Raw genomic sequence first — 26,633 nt, 5'->3', positions numbered from 1 at the left:
ATTTATACCTCTTATTGTTTTGCAGGTTTTTTTTTTAATTTTTTTTAATTTTTAAGAGTGAGTTGTATTTAAATAAAAAAAAATGACATTGTTTCGGAAATACCCCAAAATTTTCAGCAAACCTTTTTCCCTCATCACTTTTTATTTCACACGATCGTCTTCCTTTTTCCTCTCACTCATTGCCATCCTTGACCTACAGGGGAGGAATACAAACACTAAAAATAGAGGGGCCGAAACCAAAACTTTAAAAGCAAAACCATATAAACATGTTTAATTTGGTTCAAAATTACAAAATTTAATAAAATTTAAACAAGTTCCTGGTATCCATCCAACATCGACAATTGATCCCTTATGAACTATCAATACGTATGTATACATGTCTCTTTATAAAGCGTCAATGATATTTTAAACAATCGTATTTAAAACTTGTAATCCAAACATTATACTTGGTTATTTATTGCAATTTAATAGAATGCTGACTTTGTTATTAACTTTTGAATTAGACAGGTAGTATTTATGTTATTATAACTAATACTATATATGTTTAAATTTCTTTTTTAATAAAATTAAAATTAAGGACATATAATGTTTGTTCATTTATTAAACTACAGGTAAGAGTTAATACAGAACATAAGTTAATGAATAAGGACTAAAAGTGAAATTCATCCTAACAAATACTCTATTATTTTTTACTACTTTTCACATGATCTCTATATTAATAAATAAAAAAATTGCCAAATCAAACATATAACTTCGTATGAACGTCATCTCACACACATTTACGAAACATCCAGACGCTAGGATTATCCCCAAAGTTTCATCCAATCTGTGTCATCAACACACATTCATCATGAGCGTCACTTGTAACACCCATAAAATTTGAGCCAAATTAAAACTTTTTAATACATTTTAAAACCATCAAGTTATTATAGTTTGTTTTCAAAATAGTTTTGACATCAGAGTATCCCCAGAATCAATTCATAAAACCATAAAATATGAGGAGCTGTACGATCACGCCTTTGTCTTCCTGTGATCATCTGATGTACCTGAAACAATAAACTGAAACTGTAAGCCCGAGAGCTTAGTGAGTTACCCCCAAAATACCGACCTCAAATAACCATAATCATATCATATCATATCAACAAATACAGAACAGCATGCATAATGAATCATCAACCTGACTGGACCGCCTCACAGGCCTTCAGTCTATCTGGACTGCTCTCCGAGCCTTCGGCATGACTGGACCGCCTCGTAGGGCCTACAGCCTATCCGGACCGCTCGTTGGGTATGTTGGCCTACAGCACAAAGCAGGACCGCCTCAACCCAACCCAACCACATATGTCGACATACATACAACACATAATCGAAAAATAACACAAATCATACCGACTGCTAAGCATAGCATCACCCTATTTACCAGGATATCGATCTAACAGATCATGATAGCATAACAACACCGTAACTACCAAGGTACAGATCTAACAGATCATAAATGCATAGCAACACCCTAACTACCAGGGTACAGATCTAACAGATCATAACATCATAGCAACACCCTAACTACCAGGGTATAGATCTAACAGATCATAACAGCATAGTAACACCCTAACTACCAGGGTACAGATCTAACATATCATAACAACATAGTAACACCCTAACTACCAGGGTACAGATCTAACAGATCATAACAACACAACCTACTAAATCCAAGATAAAATCCAAAGGGACTGACCTAATGTCGTAGACCCTGTCAGTATAGTGAGGAGAACTCACCTGACACTGCTGAAGTCCCGCGAATAAAACTCCCGCTGCTGGTTGACAGATTCCCTAACTGTCAACATCAAACAATACCCAATTAATAATTGGGTTCCAAGCCCAAGATCCAACACACACAACAAAAGTCCAACAGTCAAGTAATGGGCCAAAGCCCAACATATGGCCCAATTTTCCAAATTGGGCCCAGACCTCTACATGGTCTATCCTTAAGGCCCATCTAACTATTCCAGTCCAATTCCCATGGCCCAATATCACATACTCATGAAGGCCCAAACTATGGCCCCACTATGGCCCAATTTTCCAAATTGGGCCTAACCCCTCATATGGGCCTTACCCTAAAGCCCATCAATATATTCTAGTCCATCTGATCATTATTGGATGGTCCATTAATAATCCAATTGCCAAAGCCCAATAGGAAGGCCCAACTCAAGGCCCGAGAGAGATTAGGGCTTTCACATGAAATGATGATTAGGGTTAAGTGTTTCTTGCTTAACCCATTAAGGACTTAATTCACTAAGGACTTAATCCATTGAGTCCAATATTGCCTTAGGTTAATTTGCCAATAATTATTATTTAATATTTCAAGTTATTAAATAATCCTGTGTGTGTCCCGATTAATCCTCAAAATTAAGGTTTTAAGCCATTAGGATTTTCCAAACCCAAATTAGGGTTTCCTACCCAATACTAACCCATTAGTCAACCAGTTGGGCTTTTAGGTCACCTTGGGCCTTATTGGGTCCATTAAGATTTTATTAGGTCAATTAGGGCTTTATTGGGCCCCATTAAGCCCACTAGAGTTTCATTAAACCCATTTGCCACATGCTTGGGCTTTTTAGGTCCATTAAACTTCATTGGGCCTACTAGGGTTTACATAGCCCAAACTAGTCACTATCCAATAAGGCACACCGCCACCCGACACGGCGGCCGGTGGCGGCAGGAGGCGGCAGCCACCACCCTAAGGTGGTGGTTTTCAATTTCTTTTATTATTCCAGCACCATTTACAAGTTACAACACCATCCAAAACACACACACGCATACTAATATAACTACATACACTAATACACACACCCACACAACCACCCATGGCGGCAGGCGATGGTCGGAGGTGGCAGTTCTCGCGAGTTCCGGCTAGAAGATCGTGTACACCCTATCTGTTCCCAAAATGACCCCAGCCACCCACCTGGTGGCATGAGGCGGCAGCAGAAACCCAAGAGGCGGACAACAGCGATAGCAAGGGCTGTCCCTCTTTACTCCCGACGTCCCAACGTCGGTCTTCTTCTTCCTCAGCCACCACAGGAGCGGTGATAGCTGGTGGCAGCGAATACAATAGCGGAATGGTGGTCTTCAACCAATGGCGGTGGTGGCTTCGCTCCTCACGATTGGGCACAACGACGGCGTAACCAGCCCAGCATAGAAATGGAGATGAAGAAGAAAAACACGGCAAGGAGGTGGCACCGGTGGTCTTCGACGGCTCTCCCTCGGCTGCCCACGACGTCACCAGCAGCGGCTGTGATGTTTGGAGGGTGAAGCAGCGACGACAGTCGGTTGGAGGTTGGAACATCGGAGAAGCTCGGCGGAGGCTGCGGAGAACCGAGGTTAACGGGTGGTGCGGCGGCTGGAAGTGGGAACGGGAGGCATAAGGGGAAGGGGTGACGGCTGCTTATGATTTAGGGTTAGGGTATGAACGATGGAACAGTTATATCCGTTCCATACAAACAAGGAGCCATATTTACGGAAATAGCCCCTCCTCTTCCCTTTTCTTACAAAACAATCCTTAATTTACCCTTTAAACCCTTGCTCCCATAATTCTTTTCAATACCAGTCCAACATTTACAAAAACAAACCCTCCTCCACAAATTATTCTTAATTAAGACCCATAAATTACCATTTAACCCCTCCTTCTGAAAATCCTTACAAATCAAGTCCCGAAATTGCCAATCAGCCCCCTAAGCCTTCAAATTCTTTCAATTTAAATCCAATTGTTACTAAATGGCCCTTCCATGACAATTCTTTTCAACTCAAGTCCAGGATTTACACTTTTAATCCCTCGGAAATCAAAAGTATATCATTGGGCACCCCGAAACCAACACCCCGCTAACCATTTAATTATTCTATTTAAAACGGGGTGTTACATCACTAACTCACAATTTCTTTCTCTCTCGTCTGTCTCTTTCTCTTTCAAAAACTCCAATACAACATTTTATCAAACTATTAAAGATTCTTCCCTTTCATCCTCACCCTCACCACCACCACCAAGATCCATACACCCGCAATATGTTGGAGTTCTCCCTGCAATCGTCCCGATACGTAGTAGGCTAAAAAGTTTGGGGGCATGCCCCCTTGCCCTTTAAAGGTGTCGTCACTGCCGATCTGTTAAAAATGTTAAAAATTCAGATCTTAAAGTTTAGATCCTACCAAACAACCGTTACACTTGCTTTATTACCTATAGTTAGGCTGTTTGATATGGAAACTCCCCACCATATTGACAAATCAACTTTCATGCGCCACATGTGAGAGGAGTGGATGTTGTTCACCATCCACATGTCGTTGAAGATGCACCAACCAAGAGGGAGCAAAGTGTGATACGTTGTAGCTTGTCTATCATAACACCACACCACATCCTCACAACGTTGGGGGAGGGGGTCCAGATGGTCATGCATGCCACATCAACACCATGCTTTGTACGTGGTGTGTACAACGCGACTAGCCTCAGAGTTATGAAATTTTTGTGCTTTTCATTATGTGGAAATTTGAACAAAATATAAATATAATGGAACGAGAAAACATATATATAATTTATCATATTAGTTTCTTTATTTTTTTTTTTTGAGAAAAAACAACAATTACGTTATTTGATTATTGTTATTATTAATTTTTTTAATTCCTAAAAAAGAAATTAATGATACTTTTGTGTTGATCTATGTCATCAATGGGCAGTTTCCACTATGTGAGTAATGGAAGGTTATGTACAAGATTAGACATGACATTCCTTTATAAAATTTTACATCTTTGATATTAAGACACTAATTAGAGGATACATTAAGTAAATAAGGGTAAAAGTATATGGAAAAGAAAAAAACGAAACAAGTAGAAAGTGTACACATAAAAACGAGAATGGGAACTCTTTAGCAAGAAAAAAAAAGTGTGAATGATATGAAAAACGAGGATATATAATATAGAGAAATTAGAATATTCATATGGAAGTTATTTTAAAAACTTTTAAAAAGAAAAATAAAAAGGATATATATATATATATATATATATATATATATATATATATATATATATATATATATATATATATATATATATATATATATATATATAGGAGTAGGATCAAATGAGAACACCTAAAAGGTTGAGAACGCGAGAACACTTATCAGTCAATCATTTTATTAGGGTATTTAAGTAAATTTGTATTTAATATAATTTTTAATTAATATAATACATTTAATAATCAACATATTATCCATTATTATTTACCTATAATTAAGGGATATTCCATACTTATCGTTTAATTGAAGATACGATCTCCGTTTCCAGTATATCATTCGTGATTTACTCAATCGAAATTTGTATCTCTAATATCGTTTATGGTTGAAGATAACAACGTAGGAATTCAATTATCGTTTAATTTGTTAACGAAGCAATATCGATGTCGATGTCGGATTGTTTTGATTACAGTAGCGATGATACCGAACATGATGATCAATATGGCGACGAAGCATTCGACAATAATCAATATGATGAAGACGACTTCTATCATTCGGATGATCAACACAGCGGAAGAATTCAATTATCTGATTATGCGAGTGAAGGTAACAATTGAACATCTTTTAAATACTGATCGTGTATTACAATCAGTACTGAATGTATGTATATGATGATTAAGAAGTGTCATTTATTCAGTACATATTTGTATATGATTAATCATATACGTTTTATGTATTAATTAGTTAATGTTTGTGTATATCACAAATCGTTGTAGATTGTTTTGTAAGTTTAATTCAATGTTTCTTAAGTTGATAAGCATGGGTGATTATGCGACAACACAATTATATATGATAATGATTTAGATCTGTTGACATAGTTATGTGTATTTTAAAATGAGTAAACACTTCAACGTTGATTACTGTTTCACACACGATGATTATGATTAGAAAATTGTTTAGTTTATGTGGACTCCTAGTTTATGAATACGTAATTGATCTAAATTTATATCATGTCTCTCATGTCGTATTATTGTTTTTTGTTGTCTAAAAAACAGGTACAAATCGAATTGATTCTGAAGAGGAATCATTCAATAGTAATGTTGTTGACTCGCCCGGTGGGAAAACCAAGTTGTGGAAACCTATTGTTCCTAAAGAATTCATGCCGGATGTAGATGCTACTTATCAATCATTAGAGGAGGCGGTTGAAATGTATAAATTATATGCAGATAAAGCAGGTTTTGGTGTCAGGTTAAATACAGTAACAAGGTTTGGTGACAAAACCATTAAAAGAACGTATGTAGTGTGCAACAAAATGGGTAAAATACCTAACAGATCAACCGACAATTTGGATCCTGAGGGAACTGGAAGGAATAAACGAAACTCAAACTTCAGAATCACGGACTGCAAGGCATTGATAAAGTTTGAAAGGTTACATATGCGAACTAATGCTTGTAAAATATATGAGTTTGAAGAGAAGCACAACCACCCCTAGAAACTAAAGAAGAAAAACGTTATTCCAAACGTGCACGACGACTTAGTTATAAAGACAAGGAGTTTATAGTGCGTTCTGCAACATCTAACATTGGTGCAACAAAGGCACATAAGTTACAAGCTAGTTTGCAAGGAGGTTATGAAAATGTTGGCCCTGAAGGAGTTGATTATAAAAAATTTAGAAGGAAGATGGGAAACATTATAGGAGACAAGGATGCACAGCTGCTTGTTGACAAAATGAACATGAGGAAAGATGAGTTACCTAACTACACATTTGAGTATAAATGTGTTGATAGTGTGTTAAACGCAATGTTTTGGGCGGATGAAACTGATAAGTTATATTACAAGGAGTTTGGAGATGTGATCTCATTTGATGCTACATTCCGAACAAATAAGTATGCTCTTATAGTTATCTATTTTTTTTCTTTAAATATGATTATTGATGTTTTTTGAGGTTATAATCAATGTTCAATTTGTTTTTAATTACCTTTTTAATATAGGTATGGAATGATTTTTGTGCCGTTTACAGCCATTGATAACCACAAACATTCAATAAACATTGGAGCAGGTTTGTTAAGCAACGAGTCAATAGAATCTTATCGTTGGTTGCTCGAAGCTTTTTTGAAAGCACATGGAAAACACCCTCAATTAGTGTTAACAGACCAAGATCCAGCAATTCTACAGGCCGTTGAAGCAATATTTCCTAGTTCTAATCATCGTTTATGTATGTGGCACATTATGAAAAAACTACAAGCTAAGGTGTGTACATTTTGGTTAAAGTTAACACGCGTCATTTTTTATTCAGCAATGATTTACATAGTTTACGTATTGTTAAAAACGATTAGCATATATATTGTTTATTCATAGATAATTTTGTAAAATTCTAATGTTTTTTTTAGGTTTCAGCCGATTTTTTGAAAAACATTGATTTTCGAAAGCGTTTTACTAAGCTTGTTTGGAATGTCTACATCGAGCCTGAAGTTTTTGAATCAAAGTGGAAACTGCTTATGAGAAGATTCAAACTACATGAAAAAAGATGGTTCAAAGACATGTACAGGGATCGAAAGCTTTGGATTCCAGCCTATTTTAAAGACATGCCACTACACGGTCTGATGAAAACTACTTCAAGGTCTGAAAGCGTCAACTCATTTTTTAATAAATACTCTAACTCTGGTAATTTGCTTATCTATTTCATGATGAACTACGACACTGCAATTGGAAAGCAACATAATGGTCAACAAAAACTAGAACATGATACAAAAAATGCAAAGCATGAAATGACGCTTCCAAGTGGATTACTAGAACATGCAGTTGCGGTTTACACTAAAACCGTTTTCTATGAGGTCAAAAAGGAAATATTTAAAGCAGTCTGGTACTGTTCTATTGATAGTGTTGAAATGATTGATGGGTGGCAAGTTGTTATGATTACACAAACGGATAAGAGCAAACAGTTGAAGATAAAATGCAAGGTTATATTCATCGTTTAAACGCTATTCATTAGTGATCATACAAGTATATTATATCATTATTTTTAAATTACATATACTTGTTTCAATATTATGCAATAACCACCAACTAATATGTTAATTCAATCAGTTACTAACATACATTATTTTTATTATACAATGTAGGTGGAACTAAAGTTTCCTGAAAAAGAAGTTAAATGCTCATGCAATCACTTCATACGTACTGGCATTTTGTGTCATCATATTTTTGCTGTATTGAAAAACAACCATGTTGAAGAGATTCCAGAGCAGTATATTCTTAGAAGATGGAGAAGGGATGCAATTTCCAGCCATTTGCTTGCCATGGAAACAGAAGATGACACCTTTAAACTTCTAATAGAGGCATACAACAATATTGAATACTGCTTGGATCATTTCAAAAGAAGCAAGGAGAAATTGTTGGAATTTGTTGAAAAAACACGTAACTTGAAGCAGGCAGCAATGGAGTTTGTCAGTTCAAACCTAACATCATCTGATAATGATGAAGAAGAAATAATACGGATGCTTGGAATACACAGCATTCCTGATGAAATAAATATCCATCCACCTTCATTTATACGTACCAAAGGCAACGGAACTAAGAAAAGAATGGTTAGTGCTATTGAGAAAGTTGTTGCAGCTGCAAAGAAAAAAACCAGAATGTGCATAGGTTGCAATCAATATGTTAACCATAATTGAAGGACTTGCAAAATCAGACTTGCACGAGAGTCAAAACAACCTTAAAATGGCCCATTCGTTTGCCCAATAGATTTTACTTTTATATTTGATTTATGAATAAGAATATGTTTCTATGATTTAGTATGTTTATTTTTTTCTTAAAACACCTTCATTATTTTAAACGTTTTGTTCTATTCAACAATGAATAATAGCATACACAAATCTGTTAATCATAACAGATTAATGATATTAACAGGCATTTAAACATCTATTATTTGATTAAAAGAGTTTGCACTTAGAATAGATATATTTTTCCTTTGTTGAAATTATAAAAACATCAATCATTATAGACTACAGTCATATACAATTGAAGCAGTATTCATAGTTTATTGTATACTGTTAGTAGTATATCATAATAACAAACGTTTGTACGATTAACTTTTAAAACACCTATACATCATATATTGATTTATGTTTGCTTTTGGGTATATTTTAGTCATAATTTTAACCATAGTAGACTTTAAACCATTTGTTTTAGTCAATAATGAATAATATCATAAATACATTGATTACTTTCAACATATTAATGATATGAAAATTGTGAAATACTCTCCTGTTAAGTTAAAACACTTTGCATTTAAAGTATAATATGTTATGAATAATTAATGTATTTATGTTATTATTCAATATTGAAAGACAGCATACTTTAAGATATAAAAACAACAACAATCATCAATTTTTGACATAATTTAATTTTCCAAAAGTTAAAGTAAAATTATAACTAATAAAATATCACCATTCCATTACTAAAAGTAGCAAACCAAAACGAACTATTGTACGTTCTACAACCCAATTTAATATCCTTAGCATACAAAACCATTGTTTTAAAACTATCCAAAAGAAACCATCGAAGTCATAACTAAAATTACTTTTTTAACATAACTAACTAAAATCATCCAATCTCGTGTTAATTTGTTCCTTTGCAATGGCCAACAGTTGAGAACGTAGTCTTGCAGGAATCTTGTGGAATTCATCAACCTTTTGGAGCACATAATCTTTTTGCACATTATATTCATGAGTGACGATTTTGTATAAATACTTTGTCCTCAGTTTAACAAGTTGATCATCTTGTGCAGAAGACTCGTTCTTGAACCCAGCTTTAAACTCATTCATACTTCCACCCATATACGTTTCCATGTGACGCATCGTAAACACACCACAATCAATGTGGTTGTTTATTGTTCTCCAAGGCATTTCCAGTCTATGTGGCATCACATTTGAAAACATCTCAGCTTTTGGATGATTCTGAGATTTTAAGTAATCAACTATGTACTCTTTCTGAAAATGTAAAAAATATTGTCAACACATATGAAGTTTTATTAACTATGTAATGTAACTTTTAGTGTTAACTTACAATGATTTTGGGCAACTGACCATATCTCTCATCAATATGATCATCAACTTTGCTGTTGTCAATGATTACAAACTGTGGGTGTTGTAGATTGACCACAAAAAGGAAAATGTGGAAGGCACGGATGACTGGTAGGAAAAGCTGCAACGTTTATTCATTTACATGTATTCACTTTATTTAATACTCATATTTGATCAATAATAAATAAACACATAAGTAAACTGTTTAGATATATCTCTTACCAATCCAACGTAACGTAGGCTTGCGTCCATATCTTCAATAGAAAGCACCAGATTCTCAATGAATTTATCTTTACGTTGACTTTCTGTTAAATCACTTTCAAGATACGAATTCTGTAATCCATTTTTAAAAACTCATTAGCTTATTTATATGTTGTATTTAAAAAATAGTATAATCAACATTGATCAATATTAAATTATACCGTCACATCTGTCTTGCAATAAACTCTCAGAGGCGATTCAGGTGCACGCTTACTTTCATCAAGATTCAATACTTGACTCCAACAATCAATCACATGACCAAATAGTTCACATGTTGGAAAAAAAACTTTCCATGTGAAACCTCTGAGTAGAAAAACCATCCAAAGTGTGGAAAACTATATCACTGCAAAAGACGTGACCAATTAATACTAATTTTAATAACCAACCAACAAAATCAAGTAATTTTAAACATATTTTAAATGCAACTTACTTTGGCTCTCCCTGGAGAGAGTATCCATTCTGCTACACGTTTTTCTTGTCGTGGAACTCCTTTGATGATATCAACAGCCCGTATAATGTAAGGAGATTTCAGATATTCTGATTTCATGCGAGGCCTGTACGCTCTTCTATTAAACCCCTTTTCATCATTGTTGAATGGTACTACAGACAAAGAAATTGGCATTTCCATTTCAGATGGTGGTGTAGTCTGAAAAGATTTTCTTCCAGATCTATTCACGAAGTCTGCATATTCCTGTGACATCTGAATACTGCATTTTGCTATCGGGGAGTTGTCAAACTTTTTGCGAGATGTTGCTAGAATCAGCATACGTTCAATTTCAGCCGCGTTATCATACCACCATTGAGATTGTTCTGGTTCCTCTGATGCGGAAACTTCATTAAACAAATCATCTACTTTGTTTTACCATTCTTTGACCAACTGATTCTCAGGATATTTCTTGACGGCATCATTTATTTTGTCTTCCAACACTTTCTTTTGCTGCACTAGCATGTCGTGCATCTCCTTTATTGTTGAAATAGTTGTCTAATACGGTCACCACAATATATTTACATTACAAACCAAATAAAAACATTAATATGTAATTTAGTATTAATTTATACTATAGTAACTCATAATTCAAATGTGAATAAGTAGTAAACTATCTCAACACTTTCCCCACTTCCACTAAAAAATTCATCTCCTTGATTTCCCTACGAAAATTAATACACTATTAGTTTTTGCACTATTACCTTATTATTTATTAATGATTATACTAAATTTTTACCTTACACCTTCCATCACTAATTGTCACACCTCCTGCATCATTTCCCTGTCAACATTTTTGAATGTAATTAATTTAGATTATACAAAATAACATTTTTTAAATTTCATATGCAATATTCAATATAATAAAATACTACCTCAACTTTTTCTTGCCCTACATTACTAGTTCCCGATGCTTCATTGATGACTTGAAATGGTTCTTGCAATTCACCCATACCCAGACCTATTGTCCTACACTCTACTCTTTCTCGCTCACGCAGTTTATCAACATTCCAAAACCATATTGCTGGTATGCCTCGTACAATCTTCACTGAATCGCATCGAACACTTTCTACGTATAGCAACTACAACAAAGACAAATAAATATTGTATTAATTGTATACAATGTAATGCATATGCACACATAAGTCAACCAATATTGAATGACAGCTGAATTTAAAACAACTCTTACCAGCAACAATATAATTGGCCCAACATAGAATCCTTTTTTGCTGTTTGGATTCCAAGCACTTTTTGTCTCTTTAAGGCAATCAAAAACATACCCACACCAATCAATGTCACTTAGATCCATGTCTTTCGTGACTTTTGATAACATGGACAGGTCACATGTTCCCATGTTCATCGACTGACCTAGTGTATTACACAGCAGGACAAAGATGTTTACTTTAAAGAGTAAATCCGCACGTGTGGTTTGCATAATAACTTGTTGAATTGCCCTTGGTCTAATGTTATCTTCATCATCGAATTGTTTCTTCCAAACAGTTATCGTGTCGTCTGTGACTTCTCTATAAGCCATGGACTTTATTGTAACATTTCCCATAGGCAGACCCAACATTTCGTGAATAACCTGCCGATTAATTGGTATCTCTCCATGATGAAGGTTGAGTACCATCCTATCTGCATCAAAATTCCTTACTACATAATGTCCCATAATTGATGCACACCCATCCACTTTCATATTCAACAAATGCCCTAGACCAATAGAAGAAATATACGCTTCCTGTTCCTTGCTAAGGTTATGCATACAACTGTACAAAACATTTGGAGATGTTCGTAATTGTATTCTCTTTGCTTCTTCTGCATCATTTCCTACAACTTTAGGCATTTTCCTTGCTTTCACTACATTTCCTTCTTTATTCTTTTGTCTTTTAAATTTCTTCACATTTTCTTTGTCATCATTTTTGAAGGAAGAATAATGCATTCTCTTTTTCCTTGTAAGCACAGGTTTAGCATCTTCAAAATCAGAGTCTTCAACTTCAATAAGCTTCTTGACAATAACATTATCTTTTCCTGTTAATACATATTTAACACAAGGAATGATTACAACTAAATTACAAACATAATGTTATACTAAATTTAATTAAAAATAAATCATTACCTGAACATGAGTTTATAACAACAACTTCATCACCTTTTATTTTACATCTATCAAACCGTCTTTTTGTTCTCAATTCATTTTCCCTATGTATTCCATTATCTTCTGTCATGTCAACACTTTCAATCAAACCTGCCAATACATAGACAACATAATCATAACCGAAGACACTTTGATATACAACTTACATTACATGAAATCATCATTCATACCTTTCTGTTTCTGTATCTTTTTTTTAATTTTTGAAAACCTTGCTTTTCCTGCAGCAAACTTCTTCGCATTGACTTTGGGTTTCATTTTCTTTTCTATTAATAAATACAAAACAATACAAGCTATTAAAACTAACTACAAAAATAAGCTCTAAATAAATTTAATTTTAAACAAATACATTACTTGAATCTGAGCTCAAAACTACAACTTTAAGATCCCTTTGTATTGAATTTTCTGGTGTGCGAGTAACACGTTGCTCCACACCTGTCCAAAAAAGAAGACACATAATCAACATAGATTCCAATTGATAATTAACATTTTAATTTTCTTTTAATCAGCATCACCACCAGTTTGTCTTTTAGTTTTCTTCTTAGGTGTTGAACATTTCTTTTGTCCTTCTCTTCTAATACGAGGTTGTACTGTTTCGTTTCCTTGATTGTCTTCATCTTCAATATCAATAAGCAATGGATTAGATTCTTCATTAGTGAATTTGTTGAATGCCGTCTTTAGTAATATCCTCTCGCTTTTCTTTCTACCTAATAGTAGAATTAACATACCTTACTCATTTATAACTCAGAATTGAATCATTAACAACTAAAATAATCATAAATTATCCCTACTAAACACAAACTCAATCAAACACACACCCAAGAACAGAGTAATGTCTACAATAATCATCACTTAACAAACAGTGTAATTAAGTTAGTCACAAAAACCAGTAGGGACTACTACACCATTATTCATTACTTATTACATCATGTACAGGATCAAAACCACATACATACTCAATAAAGTACCCATTCACAACCGAATATGCCTTTAAGAATCTAGATAATATACAACCAACAACAAGGATTAATACTAGAAAAGTATTTCTTTAGCACAAACAATCAGATTTTACAAATAATCAATAGTGAAGACATGTATACCCTTCCTTATTGTTTTGCTATTAAACACCATTCAAAATCGAATACTAATATCAATTACTCCTCTTGTCCTACTGATAATCTACTTACTTTGGCATTCAACAACACGACTCTGAAAAAAAAGTACAAAAACCCCTAATTTTTGGGTTTTCGTAATCATACATCAGTTTAATCTAGTCGACTACGAGTACACATATATCTGCATCTTAAAACTCTCAATCACAATCATAAACTATTAATCTTAAATACATTCCATATCAGATTACCATAACATCGAAACTCATGTATAATTACCATTTTCATTTAGACATTCACATACACCAACGACTTATTTGTAAAATACAAACTTTAAATCATCAATCATTAACGATTTAGAGTAACTACAGTTCATAACAGATGTGTAGCACCTAGTTCTTGGTACGCATTCCTTATGTAAATCCTTAAAGGTTTTACAATTTTGACGTCGGACTCGGCGAGTCAAAGGACCGACTCACCGAGTAGAAGCGGGAAGGGACACGGGGCTTAAGTCGTGGACTCGCCGAGTCGGGTCCCGGACTCGGCGAGTAGCCGCTGTCTGGACAAAAACCCTAAACCGGGTGTTTGCACCCTATTTAAACACTCTAACTCGGCCTCCCTTGTCCCTAACACTTCCAGAGAGCTGTAGAGCGAAACCCTAGCCCCCATATTGTTCTTGTGAGTGATTTTTGGCTTGGTGAAGGAAGTTTGGAGCTACAAAGAAGAAGGAGGAGGTTGAAGAGTGCAAGGAGGGGAAGTAGATCCGAAATCTACTCTGTGAAAAGCCTCCATTCAGGTAGAAAAGTTCCTACCTTGATCACTAGTTCATTAGATCCCCGTTTGTCCCTAATTTGTGGGTTTTAAGCCCTAAAACCTCAAAATCCATGAGTTTATGCTCTATGTTCTGAAAGGACTTCAGATCTGGACCTTATGGACATCTTAAAAGTGTAAAGTCTCTATAGTTGAAGTGATGGAGGTCCCTATTGAGTGTTTGACCTCATAAAGAGCTTGGAATTTCCTTTTGGAGCTCATAGGGCCATGCATGCACGTAAAGTTTGCAACTTTACGTGATAAGCATGCCCTAGGAGCTTAGATCTATGGTTTGGAACCATTGCATGTCTCAGATTTGGTTTGTATAGGAGGAGGGTTGAAGTGACTCGGCGAGTTCCAAAGTGCACTCGGCGAGTTCTATGAAGATGGTCTTAGACTCGACGAGTTGGATGAACCACTCGGCGAGTCCTTTGAAGATTGCCTGGAACTCGACGAGTTGTTCTTCAACTCGGCGAGTCATATGAACTGTTACTGAGTTAAGAGGGGTTTAAGTGTAGAAGGTCCAACCCTTCGTAGCTGCACGCGGAATTAGCAATTTATCGAGCAGCAATAGTCCCAGAAACCCAAATCCTCAAGATGGATGCTCTGGTGAGGATTTGGAAGCGAGCAGGAGATCTGCTCGTGGGACTCGGCGAGTCGGATCGTTAGTCGGTCTAATCGTCCCGAGTAGTAAGTTAAGGGTGACTCAGTGAGTGGGAAGAGGGACTTGATGAGTTAGTACTGGGATAGTAGGAGAGGGACTCGGCGAGTCTGTGCCATGACTCGGCGAGTCCAGTCAACTGGAAGTTGACTTTGACCAAGGAGTTGACCTTGGACCAGGGGTAGGTTAGTCATTTGACCTAAGAGTATTTATGAGTGGCTAATCTCTGTTTATGGATTTACAGCCGGAGGATTACCGGTGCAGTGGTCAGACATCTAGCAAGCAGACTTTCAGCAGCTACTTTTCGAGGTGAGTTACCTTCCAGTAGGGGTGGGTCTAAGGCCACAATGCCGGCCCACCAATGAGGAGTATCTAGAAGATGATTGTCTCTGTGATAATTATCTTGGTCTTGTTATGTGTTGGTTATGAGTTATATCTGTATGATATGTTGCGTGCTTGATAGGGATAGTTTCCCTGATAGTGGTCCTTAGGACCAAGGGGTAGGTCAGTACCCGGATATGCCTTACTGTATGCGTATGCTTGTTGATTGTATGCTAGTGGTAGGGGTGGAATAGTCCCCGGTTACCGGTTGAAAGATACCGATGAATAGTTACCGGTTGAAAGATACCGATGAACAGTTACCGGTTGAAAGATACCGATGAATAGTTACCGGTTGAAAGATACCGATAAATAGTTACCGGTTGAAAGATACCGATGATGATTACCGGTTGAAAGATATCGATGAATGATTACCGGTTGAAAGATACCGAGGACTTGTATGGTATGTGGTATGATGGGGGATCTCACTAAGCTTTGTGCTTACGGTTTCAGTTTTTGGTTTCAGGTACCTCTTCGTCTAAGGGGAAGGAGCCGACGGCGTAGCATGGCATCACACACACACACATTTGATTTTCCGCACGGTGTTTTCTGGGATTGTACTCTGATATGATATTGGCTTATGTTGTGGGTTTCAAACATGATACTTGATTTTATGAGATGACGTGTTGATACAATATTTTCTAGTGAATGCTTTATGAATTAATTAATTAAAAATGAAATTTTTGGACTTGAATTTTGGGATGTTACAAGTTGGTATCAGAGCCCTGGTTTGAGGGATTCGGACACACCTTCGGGGGTGTCTGGACTCAAACTGAGGGGCTAAGAGATTTTTACAATAAAATGGTTTTCTAAAAATCTAAACGGAAAGATTTTAAGAAAGACAAGGTGTGTGATGCATGCGACCGGCCGGGCTCAAGTAAGTTTTCCCCAAGATACCCATACATGTATGTTATGCTATATGGCTTTGACTCAGAATTGCATATTAGAATAGGACTAAGGATCTAGGAAGATGCCTTGTGTGCCTGATATATGATTCTGATAATTGCATGCTAGTTAGGGCTAAGGATCTAGGAGGATGCCTTATATGCCTGTTGTATGAGCTGTATGCTAGGACTGTTTAGTCAGCAGTAGGATGGCCTGTATAGGTTATGCCTGATTTGGTTACCCAATGCACGAATGCTGCTTGCTTTGTGCTATGGAAGTCCCGACCATTTTCAACTAACTAAGGAACGGATATGTAACAGTATATGCAAGTTAGTTAGGGGGAAGTAGTAGGGACTCCTAGTGCAGCTGATGGCGGAGGGTAGGTCGGAGAGTGCCCTAGGGAAGCCTAGGATGAGGTTAGTGGAAAGGGTATCGGTAAAAGGGATTTGGTGCAGTCGAAGCAATCCTTGAGGAAAGTACAGGTAGATGTGGAAGGTAGTATGGGCCCGTACTACTGAAAGCAGAGGACCCTTACTCGAATCAAGGAGGGCCTAGATGGAACCGGGAACCTTGGAGAGTGTGTTAGACCTCTCGGGAACATGTATGATCCTAACATTTATGCGTGTATTTTCAGTATGGTGACCACACGACATGGAGCAGGAGGTTCCGGATCAGGATCAGGATCGGGCTCGGGCGCAGGGTCCGAGCAGGTTGATGACGGGCTGCGCGAGTTCATCGCGTCGGAGATCACGAGAGGTATCCTTGAGTCGACCCCTATCATTTTCGGGTCGATCAAGGAAGGGATTGTTGAGCTGATGGAGGATCGCCTCCGAGCATTCAGGAGTGAGATGGCGTCTAGCCAGGTGGGTATGCGCACACTGTCCTTCAAGGACTTTCGAGGGAGTGGTGAGACAGATTTCCATGGGGTGAAAGACCCCATTGCTGCCAGGAGATGGATCGCAGACATTGAGTCTGCGCAGCTGATGAGCTTCTGCCCGGAGGGGTCGAAGGTGAGATATGCAGCAGGATGCTTGAGGGACAGGGCCAGAGATTGGTGGGAGTCTGTTAGTGACTCATTGGGAGCCTCGGCTGTTGAGGCTATGACCTGGTCGGACTTTGTGACCAGATTCAGGGCGGAGTTCGCGCCAGCTGTGGAGCTTCAGCAGCTGGCCAGGGAGTTCTTGGATATGAGGCAGACTACGGAGACTGTGGCGGAGATCACCGCCAAGTTCCGGGAGAGGGCATTGCTGGTGCCCCAGTATACGGGAGATGAGGATATGAGGAGGACCCGCTACCATGACATGCTACGAGCTGACATTCGGGAGCATGTTAGTTTTTCAGCTTGCCCTACCTTGGATTCCATGATTTCCAGGGCTAGGGAGAGGGAGATTGATCTGGAGCACATTCAGAAGAGGAAGCCAGTGGAGGGGCTGACGACTGGGGCTTCGGGGAAGAACCCCAAGGGATCTGATGGTAGGCCGAAGGGCCAGTCTGGACGGGACCGCTGTGGGAAATGCGGTCGGTCACACGAGGGAGCTTGTCGCACTGGGCCGGGTTCAGGCTGCTATAAGTGCGGCAAGGTGAGGCATTTTGGCAGAGATTGTACTGCCCCCGCCCCCGCGGTACAGATGACAGACCTGATTTGCTTCCATTGCAATCAGAGGGGCAACAAAAGGGCCAATTGCCCGAGATTGACAGCAGCTTCAGCAGCAGCGCCAGCAGCGACGCCGGTCTCAGCGACGGCGCGGGTTACAGATGGCCGGAAGGTCAAGGCAGAGGCTCCAGTGGTGCGGAGCCGAGCATTTCAGCTGACAGCCGAGGAGGCACGCGCTGCACCCGATGTGGTGACGGGTATGATTCTTTCCCTCTGATTTATTTGTATGATGTTATGATATTGATATGTGCTCTGGGTATATGCGTTAGGATCGTTCCATGTGAACGGTATCCCAGTTCAGGTGTTGTTTGATTCGGGTGCTACCCGATCATTTGTCTCTCTTGTGCTTAGCAAGAAGTTTTCTGAGTCTTCGGGCATGTTGGATTGCCCTCTAGAGGTCAAGATTGCGGACGACCGGTCAGTGCGAGCATCTGAGGTCTTCCGAGATTGTGTGCTGAGGTTATTTGAGGAGCGCTACTTGGTAGACTTGGTTCCCATTCCATTGCGTGGGAACAAGGTGATTATAGGCATGGATTGGCTCAGCCCTAATGGGGCAGTGATCGACTGCGCGCAGCAGTTGGTGCGGATCAGGACCCCAAGTGGGGGAGAGCTGGTGATTCAGGGCGAGAGGCCACAGCGAGGACCAGCTTTATGTTCAGCAGTGAGAGCTAGGCGTTACCTCCAGCAGGGTTGCGTAGGTTATGTCGCGTATGTTATGGATACCCGGGAGACGGGTAGAGCGACGGTGGACGATGTACCTGTGGTACGAGAGTTTGCGGACGTATTCCCCGAGGAGTTGCATGGGATACCTCCGGAGCGACAGGTGGAGTTCAGGATCGACCTAGTTCCTGGTGCGGCTCCGATAGCCAAGGCACCATATCGGTTGGCTCCTCCCGAGATGCAGGAGTTGTCTACGCAGCTGCAGGAGCTGCTAGACAAGGGATTTATCAGGCCGAGCAGTTCGCCTTGGGGAGCCCCGATTTTGTTTGTGAGGAAGAAGGACGGGTTGCATCGGATGTGTATAGATTATCGGGAGCTGAATAAGGTAACGGTGAAGAACCGCTACCCACTCCCGAGGATTGATGACCTCTTTGACCAGCTACAGGGAGCATCTTGGTTCTCCAAGATTGATTTGCGTTCAGGGTATCACCAGATGAGGGTCAGAGAGGAGGATGTGCAGAAGACTACGTTTCGGACGCGTTATGGCCACTATGAGTTTGTGGTGATGCCTTTCGGGCTCACCAATGCTCCTGCCGCGTTCATGGACCTCATGAATCGCGTATGTAGACCGATGTTAGACCGGTCTGTGATAGTCTTTATCGACGATATCTTGGTTTACTCCAAGACGCGAGAGCAGCATGAGGAGCATCTGCGGGAGGTTCTGGAGACTTTGAGGAGGGAGAACTTGTATGCTAAGTTCTCCAAGTGCGAGTTCTGGTTGCGCGAGGTGCAGTTTCTTGGGCACCTTGTCAACCAGAACGGGATTTCGGTAGATCCGGCCAAGGTAGAGGCCGTGATGATTTGGGAGGTTCTGAGGTCTCCATCTGAGATTCGGAGCTTTCTGGGATTGGCAGGTTACTATCGAAGATTCATTCAGGACTTCTCCAAGATAGCAGTTCCGCTCACCCGACTGACTAAGAAGTCGGTGGTGTACCGCTGGGTGCCTGAGCAGCAGGCCGCGTTTGAGGCACTGAGACAGAGATTGTGCGAGGCGCCAATCTTAGCCCTGCCAGAGGGCATGGAGGATTTTGTTGTGTACTGCGATGCATCCATCGCAGGTTTGGGCGCGGTATTGATGCAGAGAGGGCATGTCATCGCCTACGCGTCGAGGCAGCTGAAGCCTCACGAGGCGAACTACCCGACGCATGATTTGGAGTTGGGGGCTGTTGTATTCGCCCTCAAGATTTGGCGTCATTACCTCTATGGGGTTCGTTGTACGATTTACACGGACCATAAGAGTTTGAGGTATCTCATGGACCAGCCAAATCTGAATATGAGACAGCGTCGGTGGCTTGATGTGGTAAAGGATTATGATTGTGAGATCCTCTACCATCCGGGGAAGGCCAATGTCGTGGCCGATGCGCTTAGCCGCAAGGCAGCGCCGATCAGGGATATCTGTCTGAGGATGACAGTGGTGACTCCGCTTCTGGAGCGGATCCGGGAGGCTCAGCGGGAAGCTATGAAGGAGGAACATCGGAAGAGTGAGCGGATTGTGGGGCAGGTTTCCTCCTTCGACTATGATAGCCGAGGGTTATTGACTCTTCACCGTAGGGTGTGGGTCCCTTATCATGGAGGCGTGCGCCAGGTCCTGATGGAGGAGGCGCACAAATCCCGGTTCTCCATTCATCCCGGGGCGACGAAGATGTATAGGGATCTTCGTCTGGACTATTGGTGGCCCTGTATGAAGCGGGATGTGGCATGGTACGTGGAGCGGTGCTTGACCTACAGGAAGGTCAAGACCGAGCATCAGAGACCACACGGCAAGATGCAGCCGTTGGATATTTCCGCTGTGGAAATGGGAAGACATCACGATGGATTTTATCACCAAGCTTCCCAGGACCGCGCGGGGAGTGGATTCGATCTGGGTCATTGTCGATCGATTGACCAAGTGCGCCCACTTTATCCCGATTCAGGAGAGCATCTCGGCCGAGAAATTGGCCGATATCTATATCAGGGAGGTGGTGGCGCGGCACGGAGTGCCAGTTTCGGTGATTTCAGACAGAGATGTGCGGTTTACTTCCAGGTTTTGGAAGAAGTTTCATGACGAGCTGGGTACTCGTTTGCATTTTAGCACCGCTTTTCACCCGCAGACGGACGATCAGAGCGAGCGGACCATCCAGACTCTGGAGGATATGCTGCGGGCATGTGTTTTAGACTTCGGAGGTAGCTGGGATACCTACCTTCCGTTGGCGGAGTTTTCGTATAATAATAGCTATCATGCGAGTATCAACCGTCCTCCCTTCGAGATGTTGTATGGGAGGAGGTGCAGGACCCCGATATGCTGGGGCGAGGTTGGCCAGAGGGTCATGGGGAGCACCGAAGTAGTGCTCAAGACGACAGAGAAGATTCAACAGGTCCGGAGCAGGCTTCAGACTGCTCAGAGTCCGCAGAAAAGTTATGCCGATAAGCGTCGATCAGACCTGGAGTTCCAGGTCGGGGATATGGTTCTCCTGAAAGTGTCGCCTTGGAAGGGCGTCATCCGATTCAGGAAACGGGGCAAGTTGGGACCCATGTATATTGGACCGTTCAGGGTTGTAGCCCGGGTGGGCAAGGTGGCGTACCGGTTGGATCTGCCAGCCGAGCTCAGTCAGATCCACAGTACTTTCCACGTCTCTCAGCTGCGGAAGTGCCTGGTGGACGACTCAGCAGTGGTACCTTTGGAAGACATTCAGGTTGATGACAGCCTGAATTACATCGAGCGGCCTGTAGCGATCCTCGACCAGAAGTCGAAGGATCTGAGGAACAAGAAGGTGGAACTCGTGAAGGTGCAATGGCAGCACCGGAAGGGGTCGGAATGGACATGGGAGCCGATGGATGAGATGATGGAGCATTACCCAGAGCTGTTCCAGGATCGAGCAGCAGACTTCGAGGACGAAGTCTAAAATAAGTGGGGGAGATTTGTAGCACCTGGTTCTTGGTACGCATTCCTTATGTAATTCCTTAAAGGTTTTACAATTTTGGCCTCGGACTCGGCGAGTCAAAGGACCGACTCGCCGAGTAGAAGCGGGAAGGGACACGGGGCTTAAGTCGTGGACTCGCCGAGTCGGGTCCCGGACTCGGCGAGTAGCCGCTGTCTGGACAAAAACCCTAAACTGGGTGTTTGCACCCTATTTAAACACTCTAACTCGGCCTCCCTTGTCCCTAACACTTCCAGAGAGCTGTAGAGCGAAACCCTAGCCCCCATATTGTTCTTGTGAGTGATTTTTGGCTTGGTGAAGGAAGTTTGGAGCTACAAAGAAGAAGGAGGAGGTTGAAGAGTGCAAGGAGGGGAAGTAGATCCGAAATCTACTCTGTGAAAAGCCTCCATTCAGGTAGAAAAGTTCCTACCTTGATCACTAGTTCATTAGATCCCCCTTTTGTCCCTAATTTGTGGGTTTTAAGCCCTAAAACCTCAAACTCCATGAGTTTATGCTCTATGTTCTGAAAGGACTTCAGATCTGGACCTTATGGACATCTTAAAAGTGTAAAGTCTCTGTGGTTGAAGTGATGGAGGTCCCTATTGAGTGTTTGACCTCATAAAGAGCTTGGAATTTCCTTTTAGAGCTCATCGGGCCATGCATGCACGTAAAGTTTGCAACTTTACGTGATAAGCATGCCCTAGGAGCTTAGATCTATGGTTTGGAACTGTTGCATGTCTCAGATTTGGTCTGTATGGGAGGAGGGTTGAAGAGACTCGGCGAGTTCCAAAGTGCACTCGGCGAGTTCTATGAAGATGGTCTTAGACTCGACGAGTTGGATGAACCACTCGGCGAGTCCTTTGAAGATTGCCTGGAACTCGACGAGTTGTTCTTCAACTCGGCGAGTCATATGAACTGTTACTGAGTTAAGAGGGGTTTAAGTGTAGAAGGTCCAACCCTTCGTAGCTGCACGCGGAATTAGCAATTTATCGAGCAGCAATAGTCCCAGAAACCCAAATCCTCAAGATGGATGCTCTGGTGAGGATTTGGAAGCGAGCAGGAGATCTGCTCGTGGGACTCGGCGAGTCGGATCGCGAGTCAGTCTAATCGTCCCGAGTAGTGAGTTAAGGGTGACTCAGTGAGTGGGAAGAGGGACTTGATGAGTTAGTACTGGGATAGTAGGAGAGGGACTCGGCGAGCAGTGTTTGATCTTGCACCCGTTCTCTATGTCTTGTTACACTTTCAATCATGACCTTCATGTAACAAACTCTCTCTTTATCAGATATTCCTTCTTATTCTTAAAAAACTTAAGATAAGTTTATTTGATTTCCATGATAGACCGATGGGTCACGTTCTAATGAACTCTCATTGTATGTTGCAATGCTCAGACTCAAGTCTCTTAGAGTCAAATTCCGGAATGGAATATACTTTCCTTCATGTTCTAATGTGATATAATCACATTTTAACATGTAGCATTTGTATCTACCAACTTCTTTAACTAGTGTGATACTTCTATTGACCGCTTCGATTATCTTTCACTTCAATCTTCTGGCTTAAGTTAGGTGCTACATCGAACTTGGTTCTCTGAACCACACAACATACTCATCTTAGTCAGACTCAATTTGATATGACCACTAGGGTCGAAACAACAATCATCTTCTTAATCATTACCGAAATGATGGTAACGACATACTTGGATAAAACAAAATCAATTACTAGCTTCTTGGTAACCTTGTGACTTTCCCTGATCCAAGTGCGAGTCCTGTGCTTCCGGTAGTATAGGCCTCTACTACTATTCACACCTACTTATACCCATCCCAAGTTTTGTCTCACAGTTTTCCAAGTCACCATACAAGAAAATCACATAACAACTTAACACACCAGATAACAAAACAACGATTTTATATTATTCCTTTAAATGATTACATAGGTGTTCAACTTCACCCTAGACTATGCCTCTAATAGGCTACACCATGCGATACTCTCCTCACGGATATAACATAACTTGATGAAGTCCTCATCCTCGATTCCTCGCGTTGTTTTCTGCTTCATCGAGAATCATGTGGAATGCCATTGGCCTTGGTGGTGTGTTTGGCCTTGCTGCTTCATTCTTCTTTGGGAAATTCTTTGAAAGATGCCCTCCTTCTTTACATTCATAACACACCCTCTTGTTGGATGTACACTCATTGGCGTAATGCCTAGACTTTCTACACTTGAAACATGTCACCTCATCGCCGCATTTTCCAAAGTGTTTCTTCTTGCATTTATCACACCATCTTGCTTCACCTCCTCCTCCTCCAGACTTCGGGAATTTTCTCTCCTTGTTGGACCTTGAAGATCCTTCATGCTTCCTTTTCAAGCCAACTCAGCTCTCTCCAGACCCTTCTCTCTTATCTGGGTCTCCACATTCTTAGCAGCCCAGATGGCGGCTTTCAGAGTGGTTGCTTGCTTGACCATTGGACCAAAGTTCGCTGGTAATTCGTGGGCAAACTTGTTGACCTTGGAGAGCTCAGTTGGAACTAGATAAGGAACGAGCTTCATCTTCTCCGTAAAACTTGCAGCATACTCGGTGACACTCATCCTCCCCTTCTTCATATTTTGGAATTCATTGTTGATCTTCAGAAGATCCTGCTCAGAGCATTACCGCATCTTTAATTGCACTAGGAAATCTTCCCAAGACATCTTGCTTGCTTCTCCCTTGGGCATCGTGTTAGCTAGTAGCTTCCACCAGCTCAGTACTCCGGACTTTAACAGAGGGACCGCAAGGGCGGTTGTTGATTCCTATTTCCAATCGCGTTCCCGACTCCACTTCGGTTTCTTTCTATTTCGATCTATACACCAAATCAGACGGTCGGTGTGTAATGATGAGAATTAAGACATGAAATATTTTATCTATGATTGACGAATAAATCCCCTTATCTCTCCGAAAAGTTATATGTCAGTTCTAATACTGTAATTAAACGTTTAGAAACCTGAACACATAAAGTTTCCAAATCCGGTCGGCAATAGACCATAGATCCGATCATAAAATACATATCATAAATCATTTAGCATATAAAAGCATGTTAGACATTTTTCCCTAAATAAGCTAGTGCTTGTGTCTATTCAGGTGTATTACCTAAATTTATTAGACACACTCATCACGATTATCGCTTAGCATTCTAAGTTTAAGTTGTAACTGATGGGTTTTAGGTAACACAAATAAACTATAAAACAATTCCTAAGTTCACATGCAACCTACTTTGGATCTATGTTTTAACTATTGAACATATAACTTTGAATTGCAAAACAAGAACCCTAGAGGAGAGAGGCTAATTTCGAAATTAACAAACTAGGGCTTAGGAGTTACATACCTTTCAATTGTTATAGCAAACAATTGATAATCCTCTTGATCTTGATCTTGATCTTCTTGGAAGCTTAGCACCACAAATGCAATGCCTCTAATGGAATCACACCCAAGAACTAGCAAGAAGGAAACTTGGAGGAGAGAGGATGGAGAGAGTATGCAATTTCGGCCTTAGGGTTTCTTCCAAAGAATCAGTACCCAAAATGTGAGCCAGGAGGCTCCTTAAATAGTTGAGGGAACTAGGGTTTAGGGAAAACCCTAGTTATCCTTTGCTTAGGGCCTAAGCAAGACCCAAGGCCTTATCTTGGACCCCTTGGACGAATTCTCTAGGGTTTCCCCTAGGGTTTTCGTCCACCCCCTTCCAAGGGAGTTCTGGACCCTTCCATTCAACTATCAGTTAATTGCAAACTAGTCCCTGCACTTTATAATTAATTCTTTTAACCCCAAAATCAATTCTGATTAATTTCTGGCTAACAATTAATTAAACATAATGATTTCTAATTAATATATTAATCCATTAACATATTAATAAATCATTTATATATATATTAATTTATTAATCTTATAAATTAATATCTCTCCTTTCATAATTTCCTTGTCCAGTTGCTAGGTTGAGGGCAACCCAAAAGGACTGTGCTGCTATCAATTCAAGTACATACCAATTATAGTTATGGGCTTAGACACCTAATCCAACAGTCTCCCACTTGGATAAGTCTGTAACTATAATTGCTAGTATGCCTTCTAAATTTGACCAGCAAATTGTAGCTTCCAAAAAGCTGCTGCCGAACTCTGACCCAGTCAGTTATGTGTCCTAAGATAAGTGATCATATAACCCTTCGTTCTGCTTGATATCCCCAGACAAAAGACATGGAATGTAATCAATCTCTTTGTCCAGAATCTATGTTTCCCGATTCCTGATTTGTGATGATGAAGGACTTCTAATCGAACACATCAATTCAGTCCTGGCTGGGCCCAGCACATAAGTCAACACCAAATCATCGAGGGGCCCACAAATATCGCTTTTCCTGTTAGGGCAAAAGGAACGAATAAACGTTGACTCATATGCTTGTATCTTTTACTCATCAAATTATGCATGACAATACGTTTTATAACACCAAGTTACTGATGCGTTTTCGTATCACCAATGCACAACCGACTTGTAAATTACAACTCATATATCTTCGTTTCAAGATTATAAGAT

At 40.2% G+C, this 26,633-nt stretch overlaps 1 protein-coding gene and 1 long non-coding RNA gene across 3 annotated transcripts; one reads left to right on the top strand and one right to left on the bottom strand.

Annotated features, from left to right (window-relative positions):
* Window positions 1-778: 778 nt before the first annotated feature.
* Window positions 779-3,438, bottom strand: LOC145123908 (uncharacterized). Of its 2 annotated transcripts, none has more exons than XR_013715405.1 (3): window positions 2,831-3,438; window positions 1,733-1,831; window positions 779-1,046 (listed from the first exon to the last, which is right to left on the bottom strand). It is a non-coding gene; the product is annotated as an uncharacterized LOC145123908 (long non-coding RNA). The 2 variants fall into 2 exon arrangements; XR_013715404.1 differs by having other exon boundaries at window positions 1,774-1,831.
* Window positions 3,439-5,431: 1,993 nt separating this feature from the next.
* Window positions 5,432-8,662, top strand: LOC145126765 (protein FAR1-RELATED SEQUENCE 5-like). Its single transcript, XM_079062068.1, has 6 exons — window positions 5,432-5,594; window positions 6,044-6,416; window positions 6,461-6,874; window positions 6,980-7,238; window positions 7,379-7,948; window positions 8,111-8,662. The coding sequence occupies exons 1-6, from the start codon at window positions 5,432-5,434 to the stop codon at window positions 8,660-8,662; spliced, it is 2,331 nt and encodes a 776-aa protein (XP_078918194.1).
* The last annotated feature ends 17,971 nt before the right edge of the window (window positions 8,663-26,633 follow it).

Source organism: Lactuca virosa, chromosome 7 (genome assembly GCF_052849685.1).
Source record: "Lactuca virosa cultivar CGN04683 chromosome 7, Lactuca_virosa_CGN04683_v6, whole genome shotgun sequence".
NCBI lineage: Eukaryota > Viridiplantae > Streptophyta > Magnoliopsida > Asterales > Asteraceae > Lactuca > Lactuca virosa.
Note: the sequence above shows the minus strand (reverse complement) of the source record. Positions and strands in the feature narration are given on the sequence as shown.

Bases quoted from the DNA above. Each gene is read 5' to 3' on its own strand.
- LOC145126765 (XM_079062068.1), top strand. From the start codon at position 5,432: ATGTCGATGTCGGATTGTTTTGATTACAGTAGCGATGATACCGAACAT. The intron at 5,595-6,043 runs GTAACAATTGAA...TCTAAAAAACAG, and splicing joins ATCTGATTATGCGAGTGAAG to GTACAAATCGAATTGATTCT. The intron at 7,239-7,378 runs GTGTGTACATTT...TGTTTTTTTTAG, and splicing joins TGAAAAAACTACAAGCTAAG to GTTTCAGCCGATTTTTTGAA.